We start from the raw sequence: 11,707 nt of genomic DNA, 5'->3' as shown, positions 1-11,707 counted from the left end.
TCCAAAAGCATGCTTATTCATTCTCATATTCTCTCTCTCTCTCTCTCTCTCTCTCCCCCCCCCTCTCTCTCCCCTTCTCCCTCTCCCTCTCTCCTCTCTCACCCTTTTTCTTTCTCTCTTTACTCCACAAAATACATATTGGAGCCTCTCTTTTCCTCACTTCTACATTTGGACAAGTTGACAAAGATTGGTTATACTCTCTTCAGATGGTCACAATGTCACAATTTCCCTCTGGCCTTTATTCCCACATGGGACCCAAAATGGATTAAATTTTTATTTCCTCTTTTGAAATTTATGCTTCTGAAGCATGAAGAGTTTTAACCAGGAAAAGATTTTAAAGCCAGTGAGATACTGAGTGAGCAAAGAATTCAAACAGAGAAGGCCCCTTTCATGTTGGCTCTGGAAATTGTTGTGATCTTCCTGACATGAGAACGGTCCAGTAAGAACATGTGCATATAAAGGCACAGGATAAAGACCAATATCAGAATAAAGACCAATATCAGAATAAAGACCAATAAAGACCAATATCATTCATTTTTGAAAACTTAAAGCTGGTAATTTGACATTTGTAATTTATACCCTTCCTGCTTCCAAAAAGATTTAAGATATAATCAAACAGACAGGTAGGAGGAAGGGAGGGAAGAAATTCTGTATGGTGGTGTGCAACAGGCATATTCAGCTGCAGCAATTTATTGGCACCTTTGGCTTGCAAAGACCTATGGTTTCTGGCCTGAGTACTTGTCCTAGTACTTTAACTTCCAGAAATCAGTTATAGTGGCCTTCAGCCTGAAAGGGTTATCTCAGTAATAGGTTTGCAAAATATCTGTATGAGAACAAGTTTTTCCCTTAGCCTAAGGCTCTCAAATTTGTATTGCTGCATGTGCTTTGTATTCTGTCCTTCTTTTTAGTACATTATTTTATCTCTCTAGTTATGGAAGTTGTATTACAGCAAGACTGTTCACCTAGAGCCAAACTATTACAAATACTGGTAAATGAAATTATCCTCTTACACACTAGGGAATGAAAGCACAGTTGGGAGCATTAGTATTTGTTCATATGTCATGTTATTCTTTCACTCAACAGTATATCACCATGGTTCCTAAAATCAGGGACTGATAATTATATTAGTACCTGCTGCAGAAGATCATCTTTTTGAATGCTTCCCTAAGCTCTGGGCTTCGGAATGCATATATAAAAGGGTCAATGACCGCATTGCACATGATCAGCATGCCATTCACCTGGAAGAGGGACATGTAGCAGACACAGTAAGGGTTATTTGGGCAGAATGTCATCAAGAGGACATGAAGGATAAAGGGGGCCCAACAGAAAATGAAGACCCCTAGTAGGATGGTCAGTGTGACAGCCCCTTTCATGTTGGCTCTGGAAATTGTTGTGATCTTCCTGACATGAGAACGGGCCAGTAAGAACATGTGCATATAAAGGCACAGGATAAAGACCAATATCAGAGGGAACAACAATGTAAAGGTGATCACTGTGGGGATGTGATGGGAGAAGATTACCATGGTGATGCCACTGCATGTGCAACATATCCAGATGACCATCAGGACGACAATGGCACGTCGCATGGTTACAATGCTGTGGTACTGCAGAGCATGGAAGATTGTAACATAGCGGTCGGCAGCGATCACAGACAGGCTGAAAATGGAACCAAGTAGGGAAAGGATGAACAGAGAATCAAGGATGTCATCTGCTGTGGTTTCAAAATCTCCATGAGGCTTGAGATAACCCGTGTTTCTGAACATGATCAGGATATTTTCCAAAATCTTATACAGGCTGCCCAACATATCAGAAATGGCCAAACTGCAAATAAAAAAGTACATGGGAGCCTGGAGATTCTTATTTTTGATCACAGCCAGAAGGACGATCAGATTTTCCAGAAGCCCAATGATGGATATTGTAAAAAAAATCTCTTCAGGCAAAACCACATGAGGACAGTCTGAATTATTTCTTGCTGTATCATTGATGTTTTCATATAGATTAATTATGTGCTTCATTTTTCCTGCTTGTGGTAAAGACAGTAATGTCACTTGGACTTGACAGAAAACTTGACTGATTATTCAGAAATTCAGAAACTTTTTTTCTTTGTAGTGTTTGTAAGAAATCTGAGGTATAAACCACACTGTCACCTAAGAAAAAATATATAGAGATTTCACTTGCAAAATAGACTACAAATAAAAGAAAGCCATGTTAACTTTAGGAAAGCTCTATTGCTTCAATGAAATATCACGGTGTAATAATGTAACTACAACAGTTTACTGAACCTTCATCCTAACTTCTCTGTGAAAAATCTTTACTGGAATTTTGAGCCCAGAGATCAAAATAAAGATTATCCTTTGTTCTCTCCCTTTTTTCTCCCCTATTGTTCTCATGAACTCAATTTTATGTGAGATAGATTAGAATGAGAAAATAAGAAATTAAAGGCATGTATAGAAACAGAAAAGCACACAATTACCTCTCCCTGACTTGTGGGTGGTGGCTGGGTTCAGTGGATTGTTGAGATTTTTGGGTCCTTTCTTTTTCACTGTCTTTTTGAATCATTACCTGACCTCATAGCATATAGGATAATGGCAGAAGAATTGTACCATACCCAAATATGACTGTGCAATTATAATTTTTGTTTCATATGCAGAACTCATATGAGTGGTATTTCTGGAGATTTCCAATGCTTCCAAGGTGTCTTTAAGTTCTAATTGAATTATGGCAGCAAAAAGGTCCAGTTTCCATCAAGCATAAAAGGCTAGTTAGATCATAGTCGAATGACTTAGAGAATCTGCTTCTGGTGAGAACATGTGGAATTTTCACTCATTCAACTTTCAAATGGCTAGACACAGTTTTAAGAAATGTCTCAGATTTGCTTTTGCCATTGTGGTGGTTTTAAGGCTATGGGCTATGACCACAGATTCTTTATACTCCTCCCCTCAGGTAATGGAACTTAGTTTCCTTCCACTGTGGGAAGCCTGCTGCCATGTTGTAAAGCAGCTCTTAGAAAGTGAATCTAGCTAGAAGTGTAGCTTTTGATCCAAAGTCCACAGGGCACTCATCACTGTCTTACACTAAAGTTTTTCCTTGAAAGGGACTAATTTCCTTACAGAGGACTGGGGTCAGAGGTTAAGTGTTAAGGTAGACATTTATGAGTTAGATAGGTAGATGATTAGGAAAGGAGTGGAGTACAGGTGTTAGCTGCTGACAGGATTCTACCTAGGTTGACTAATTTATCTGGTTTACCCAGGAGTGAGAGTCAAGTATTCCAGGAACCTTCTCAGCCCTAGGCAAACTAGGATGATTAATTACCCTGGTTCTACCTACTTAGGCCCTGTGAAGTCTGTATGCTACAGCATCCACTTATATGTCCACACATGCTGAAGAGAATGAAGCCTTTGATGATTAATTTCATATGTGAAGTTGACTGGGTTTCAGGTGCCTGATATTTGGTTGAACATTATTCTGGGTTTGTCTGTGAGGGTATTTATGGATGAGATTAACATTTGATTTAGTAGACTGAGTAAAGCAGGTTGCTCTCCCCAATGCAGGCAGGCCTCATCCAATCTGTTAAAGGCCTGAAAAGAACAAGAAACCTCCCTTGGGTTAGGGGGAACTCCTCCTGTCTGACTGCTGAGCTGGGGCATTGTTTTTATCTGCCTCAGGACTCAAATGGAATCATCAGCCCTTTTTGGGTCTTGATCCTGCTGGCATCCTGACAGGGACCACACCATTGGCATTCCTGAGTCTCTAGCTTGCAGATTAGAAATCTTGGGACTTCTTAGCCTCCATAATCATGTGAACTGACTCTTTATAACAGATCCTGTATCTGAAGGTCTGTGTCCAGCATGTCCACCTATGGAGACCCTGTATGGACAGAGTCTCCTGTCCTATACCTGAGTTCATTACATGTGATCAAAATTGGTATATATTTTCAATCATGAATGGATTTGATGGTAGAATTAATAAAGAAAAATGTTTACAGAGATTCTGGCACTTCCTAGGAAGAGGTGGTTCTGAAACCCAGCTTTAGTCAATATGCATTGCTGATCTGCTGCTGCTAGTATTGTAAATACATGAGAGGGCCCTACATTTGAGTAGAAATGTAATATAGTCCATGGACCACCTTCAACAGGCCATCAATCAGCCATTGTTACTGTGGATTCATGAATTGCTATCAACTTGGTGGGTGGGGACCATGGGTGGTATGTAACCCCACTCTTGGTTGAAGGGGGTGATGACACTGATAGGTATTTGTAAATGTACTGGACATTATTCTAAACACTCCACATGCACTAACTCATTTAACCCTCACAATAAACCTGTGAGGTAAATGCTGTTATTTCCTGGTTTGACAATTGTGGAAACCATCTGGAAAGATTAGGTAACTGCCAGATGCCATACTCTGGCCAGGTATGCACTGGAGCTACCTCTCAACTGCCATAATTCACCCCTCTCTCAATATATACAAGAAACCAGACAAATCATCCCCCATCCCAACCCAAATAGCAACAAAAAGTGACATGTGTTATATCCTTATTAACTCAGTGCCCTTCTCAGAACCCAGGGGGTATATATCATAAGTTATATTAGTATGCCACTACTGTTCCTACTTAGGTATTGCTTGTAGAAGACATTAAGTGACAATTAGAAGAAACAAAACTTATTTCATTAACACTTCAAAATGACACTGTGTTACCTGATGTAAATGATCTGAATATTTCAGGTGGCAATGCTCTTTGGCTTAGAGAGCTTAGATAATAATCCTTACTTGCCATGTGCCTGGTCTCACCAATTCAAAGTCCTCTGCTGCTTCTCTCCTACCTGCTTTTTGGTATCTGGATTTCTTGACTCCAAGCAACACAGTTCTAAAGTACTTTCACCTCCTTCTCAGCTTAAAGTTTGCTGGGCAATAACTGTCCATCCTTCAAATCCATGTTCCTTTTCTCCATCCAGTATTCTATTGAAACCTGTCTCTGGACAAACTAAATGGGTCAGGACCCCAGCTTCTGTTAACTTCATCTCTTCCACTATGACCATTTACACATTAACAGTCAAGTTCTATATTTCAGTGTAAAGAAATTACATTTGATTTGGGAGTACTATGTTTATAAGTTTATTTTAATTTGGCAGATCTGTAGACTTGTAGGGATACTCAACTATTGATAAGAAACTATTACAGTTTAATGCTCTTTTAGTATAAGAGGCAAATTTAAATTATTCATCATAGTGGGAGAATCTAATAGGTGCTTAAAACATTTTATTTTCCACGTGGCTGCACCAGTATGCATTCCCACCAACAGTGTACTAGAGATCCCTTTTCTCCACAACCTCACCTTGTTGCTTATTTGCAACAAGCACTTGTTGCTTATTTATTTGTTTATGATGGCTATTATGACCAGTATGAATGGTATATCATTGTGGTTTTAATTTGCATCTCTCTGATGGCTAGTGATGCTGGGCATCCATTCATATGCCTCTGGGCCCGCTGTATGTCCTCTTTGGGGAAGTGTCCAGGTCCTTTGCCCATTTTTTAAAGACAACTGTACTTGAACAACAATAAAAAAAGGTTTTAAATATTAAAAAAAAAGTTTTGGCTATTTCTTTTTATAAAGCAATGTGTTTGGTAAACATAAAAAGCAAAACAACATGAACTATTCAAGGAGTATTTAGTGGACAATTAAAATGAGCCAGTTTGTGCTTGTTATTACTTGACAAATATTGTTAGTCCATTTTCCATCCTCTATGGGGAAAAGATATTAAATGTGATACTCTGCCCTAAATTTGTATTGGAACACTCACATTACTTGAGATGGCAGTTTTCTTCATGAACACTTTTTAAAAACTTGTATTTAAAATGTCTTTTAGACCATTAGAGATATAGATTTCGGTGTGCACTAAATAGTGGCTTTTATATTACCCTGCCAGGGAGGGTGGTTTAATAACCAGAAGTGATCTTCAGAATACTTTCAGACTCTTGAAATAATTGCTAAAATGTTGGCCAAATAAAGCATTATAGCAAGTAACACCAAGAATTACTACCCCACAATAAAGAGTCAGTTTATATCTAAAGTGGCAGGTGGTTTTCTTTTTCCTTTCTTTTTGTTTTCCTTTTTTTTTTTCTTCCTGCTGAGTCTGGCCTTATCCACATGAGTCAGGCATTTTCATCTCTGGCCTTACTATGAGCAAAATGTTATTGCTTGATCAGCTATTGTGCACACCCCCTGAGAGATCTATACTCAGCCTGACTAATCAAGGTGAATTGGGGCTAATTCTTGGTTTACAGAGTGATCTTAACATTTTAGCTCTTCTTACATTGTTGTGCCTCTGGGATTAATTCCTTGTCTGAAGACCAAGCTCATTCATTTTGACCTTCAGAAAGCATGATCTTAGAAGGCAGTAATTGTATGATGTAGATTTGTGAGGTAGAGATGAAACAGTGAGTGGTGGAGAAAATGAGGCAAGTCTTTCATAGATATACAATCTGTATCCAAAAATGACCTTTGCTGACTCATTTGTACTGAAGATAAGTTTGGATGCAAGCAGAAAATTGGGGCAATGATAATCACATAAAGACTATAGGACTATAGACTTCTGACCAAGATAGAGGTATAGGTAGATATGCTTTGCTTCCATTCACAACAAAAAGCAGGACAATAACAAATTTAAAAACAAAAAACAGCCACAGCTGCCAGAAAATAAAACTGTGTGGAAGTCCAATAACCAAGGAATTAAAGAAGAAACATTCATCCATACTGGTAGGAGGGACCAAGATGGGCAGCTGGGGCTGAGAGGACACCCAGCAAGGCAGTGGCTGGCAGACCAGGTGGGCAAGGTGGTGTCTGGTTGACTGGGTGGTTCCACATGTGTATGTGGATAAACTGGGAGGAACACTGGGAAGCAACACAGACCGTGCAACCCCAAGTTTCAGCATGGGGAAATAAAGCCTCAAAACCTCTGGCTGTAAAAATCTATGGGGGTAGCAGCAGTGGGAGAAACTCCCAGTCTCACAGGAGAGTCCATTCGAGGGACCCATGGTGTCATAGAATATACACTAATTCACCCACACAGGAATTAGCACCAGAAAAGCCCAATTCATTTGTGGGTAGTGGGGAAAGTGACTGAAAGTAGGTCAAGAGCTGAGCAAGTGGCATTTCTCCCTCTCTGACCCCTCCCCCAATACCACAACCCAGAAAAGTAGGTTTCCCCACCCTGGTGAATACCTAAGTCTCCACCCCTTACAATGTAAGAGGTGCACCAAGACAAAGAACCATGGCTGACATGAAAGAACAGATCAAAACTCCCGAAAAAAGAACTAAGCAACAAGGAAACAGACAACCTATCATATGCAGAGTTCAAAACACTGGTAATCAGGATGCTCACATAAATGATTGTGTACAGATGCAACATAAAGGAAGTTTATACAAAGTGAAATAAAGGGAACTGACAGTGAAGGGAAGGAAACCAGGACTCAAATCAATGATTTCAAGCAGAAGGAAGAAATAAACTTTCAACCAGAACAGAATGAAGGAACAAGAATTCCCCCAAATGAGGAAAGGCTTAGGAACCTCTGGGACAAATTTAAACATCCCAACATCTGAGTCATAGGGATGCCAGAAGGTAAAGAGGAAGAGCAAGAAATCGAAAACTTACTTGAGAAAAAATAATGAAGGAAAACTGCCCCAGTCTGGTGAAGGAAACAGACAAGAAAGTCCAGGAAGCTCAGAGAGTCCCAAAGGAGTTTTACCCAAAGAGGAATGCATCAAGACACATCATAAGTAAATTACCCAAGATTAAAGATAAGTAGAGAATCTTAAAAAGAGCAAGAGAAAAAGGAAAGAGTGACCTACAAAGGAGTTCCCATAAGACTATCAGCTAATTTCTCAAAAGAAAACTTCCAGGAAAGAAGGGGCTGGAAAGAAGTATTCCAAGTCACAAAAGGCAAGGACCTATATCCAAGATTACTCTATATAGCAAAACTATCATTTAGATTGGGAGGGCAAATAAAGTGCTTCCCTGGTAAGGTGAAATTAAAGGAGTCCATCATTACCAAGCCCTTATTATGAAATGTTAAAGGGACTTAACTAAGAAAAAGAAGATCAAAAACTATGAACAGTAAAATGACAACAAACTCACAACTATCAATAACTAAACCTAAAAAACAAAAACAAACTAAGCAAAAACTAGAAAAGGAACAGAATCACAGAAATGGAGATCACATGGAAGGTTATCAGTGGGAGGGGAAGGGAGAGAATGGGGGAAAAGGTACAGGGAAGAAGAAGCATAAATGGTAGGTACAAAATAGACAGGGGAAGATTAAGAATAGAATATGAAATGGAAAAAGAAAAAGGACTTATATGTATGACCCACTGACATGAACTAAGTGGGGAGGGTAATGCTGGTGGGAAGAGGGTGCAGGGCAGAGAGGAATAAATGGGAGAAAAAGTAGGACAAGTGTAACAGCATTATCAATAAAACATACCTAAAAATACTATAGGAAAAAAACCCCAACTTTTGGGGGTTTTTTTGGCTGGGTTTTGGGGAACATGAATCATCAGAGTTAATGGCATCATGGGGGCAAATGAATGTGGTGCCAGTTACTACTGGGTAGCTCAACATAGCAGATGTTCTTTGAAAAAGGAAAAGGATCATGGCAACTGTAAGGTGAGATTTTTATATTGATTATTGCCTTTGACCAGAAAATTTTAAAATACAGTGATCCCTCACCTATCATGGGAGTTACATTCCAGAGACCCCTGCAATAGGTGAAAATTTGCGAAGTAGTGGTGTTATATTTATTTTATTATTTACATATATTTTAAGGCTTTATAAACCCTTCCCACACTCCTATAAACCTTTCCCACTCTCTTATTAACCTTTCCCACACTCTTATAAACACTTCATATGCTCTTAAACATTCTCTATACTCTTAAACCTATGTGATTTTAACAACATATAAAATTCTATATGGGTACTCACCAGTGAAGTAAACAGCCGTCCCTCACTATATCGTGGTTCACTTATTGTGGCTTCACTGTATTGTGGGTTCATGGGTTTACAGTGAAGCTGCAATAAGTGAACTGCGATATAGCGAGGGATGACTGTATAATTTTTATATGTTTGAAGGGTTTTAAGAGAAAGAAAACACTTTATTATTTGTTAAATTTCTACTATGTGCCAACCATTACTGTGCCACATGCTGTATACAGCACATTCTAGTTTAATCCTCTTTTCAACAATATCTTAGTTTATATCTGAGAAATTGAGGTGGTGGGTAAGATACTAATCTGAAGTTTAATAGGCTTTGACTTTCAGAGTTGGGATTTAAATCAAGGTTTGTTTGACTGTAAATATGAATATCAGTTATATATGTTTATGTTAATGTTATAAGAAATCAGCTATAAATATATTATAAGAAATATAATATGTTTATATTCCTCATATAAATATAAATATTATGTTTATATTACTATAAATATGTTATAAGAAATTAGTTAATCTAAGCACATCTATAAATATTAATTTTATGAGGAAATTTTACTGGCTTAAGTGGAAAATTAAAACAATTTTAAAACCTTAAGCCTGTATATCTGACTAATTCAAGATGGTTTTCTGAACTCTCTCTTCCAAATATTATTAGAGAAATTCAGAAAAAAAGAAATTCAGAAAAGAGAAAGGCCCCAGAATCCCCTCTTTTGGTTGAGAAAGGACATAGATGCCATGGGAAGCCTTGATTAGAAAGGCTGCAGGCATCCTGGTGACAGTGGGCTGTGTTTTGGGGGCTCCCCTGAACCTTTCTGAAAATGTTAGCAGCACTGTACCAGCCTATTCTCTGTGCTATTGAGGGTTTGTCATATTGTTTTTCTGGAGAATAGCTGGGCAGGAGAATAACATGGTTTCTTTTCCTAATGAGTGGATGAGTAAACTTTATTAGAGGGCTATCAGGCTTTCCCAAGTGATAGAGTTTTTTAACCTAGACTTTATAGACAGTGTCATGAGCAAGGGAGCAAACTCAAAATGAGCCACACATGTTTGCCTTTTCACAATGTTGGGTTTACTAAAGAACTACCCTAAAACCCAATAGAGTCACATGTAGGTTACATACAGAGAGGGGGAGCTTGTGTTATAGAAGTGAGCAGGTCCTGTGACAAGCATGAAGTCCTGGTCAGTGGCAGTATCTGCAGGTGGAGAGGTGGACATCTGTCTCAAGTCTGGTGGCTATAGTGATTGGACACATCTGTGGAGTGGAAGTCTGATTAGGTTTTCAGCATAACCCATAGTACAGACAAGCTCCAGTGTTGGGACATCGAACTCTGAGTTCTTATAGCCCAAAAAGGTAGAGTTTCCACTCATATCTGTGTCAATTTGGATTCCTTAACTAAGTGTCTAAACTCATGGTTTTGGGCATCCCAAATCCCTCCTAAGGGTGTTCTCCCATTATACCTCATTACCTGAGTCTTGACGTAGCACTTGACATAGCTGTCATGGCTGACAGTGACTCCATATCAGATTGTCCAGTGTGTCCAAAAAGTGTGCTCTGCTCTTGCTCTATGCAGACATCTAGCAGAGGGATTTATCATAGGGTTCTATGGTGTTCTATGTGAGCTGTGGTGTGTGACTGGGCCTGATCTGAGAGGAAGTGTAAGCATAGTGTTGAGTTCTAGATTACTAAATAAATTGAAAGCTTTTGACTCCAATGTGTGGGGTTTTGTTCCCCCACACCAAGCAATTTCTGAAGAGCTGTGGAATGTTCTACAATTGAACTCATTTCTGACCACCTACCTGGAAATAGCACCAGATCCCACAGATTCAGAGCTCAGTCCTACAAGACTGCCTTCCACTTTGGTTGCCAGTTACAAATCTCTAGGTTTTGACCTTTGCTTCCAACTGACCAACTATAGATAAAAGGTTTCAACAACCCTCTCCTTGGATTTGATTAACTTTCTAGAGTGGCTTGCAAAACTTTGGAAAATAGTTTATTTACTAGCTTACCAGTTCATTAGGAAAGGATATAACTGAGGAACAGCCCAATAGAAGTGATACATTGGGCCAGGTGTGGAGAAGAGGTGTAGAACTTCCATGCTTTCTGAGCATGTCACTCTCCCCATAATCATGTGTCCACCAACACAGAAGCTTTTCAAACCTCATCATTTTTTATATTTATGGAGGCTTTATTACATAAGCATGATTGATTGAATCATCATTGGCCCTTGGCTATTGATTAAACTTCTAATATCTCTCCTTGCTCTGGATGTTAGAGGGGTGGGACTAGAAGTTCCAATCCTCTAATCACATGGTTGAGTCCCCTGGTAACTACCCCTCATTCTTAGGTTACCTAGGGACTTTCCAAGAGTCAACTCATTAACATAACTAAAAACACATTTATTGCTTTCATCACTTGAAAATTCTGATGGGTTTTAGGAGATTGGTGCCAGAAAAGGGGAGGAAAACCACACACACACACACACACACACACACACACACACACACACACAAATGACAATATCACAGAGCTTTGTTTAGTATTCCAACTTCAGTGCAGCCTTCTTTACTTGTTTTCAATAAATGAATTTAACATTTTTTAAATATTTAAATCATTTTTGTTTTCTATTACAGTTTTCCCAATCCCCCCCCTACTTTGCTCTCCCCATCACATTCCATCCCCTACACTCACAGTTAATTCCCACATTGTTGTCCAGATCCATTG

The 11,707-nt window shown here is 39.0% G+C and overlaps 1 protein-coding gene across 1 annotated transcript; it reads right to left on the bottom strand.

Annotated features, from left to right (window-relative positions):
• Positions 1-560: 560 nt before the first annotated feature.
• On the bottom strand, positions 561-2,015 carry MC2R (melanocortin 2 receptor). Its single transcript, XM_045850270.1, has one exon. It carries the CDS (start codon positions 2,013-2,015, stop codon positions 1,125-1,127), a length of 891 nt encoding a protein of 296 aa, XP_045706226.1. The 3' UTR covers positions 561-1,124.
• Between the last annotated feature and the right edge of the window lie 9,692 nt (positions 2,016-11,707).

The sequence above is a fragment of the Phyllostomus hastatus genome, unplaced genomic scaffold (genome assembly GCF_019186645.2).
Source record: "Phyllostomus hastatus isolate PE091 unplaced genomic scaffold, TTU_PhHast_1.1 phas_contig_80, whole genome shotgun sequence".
Taxonomy (NCBI): Eukaryota; Metazoa; Chordata; class Mammalia; order Chiroptera; family Phyllostomidae; genus Phyllostomus; species Phyllostomus hastatus.
This window is presented reverse-complemented; position numbering and strand designations above follow the sequence as displayed.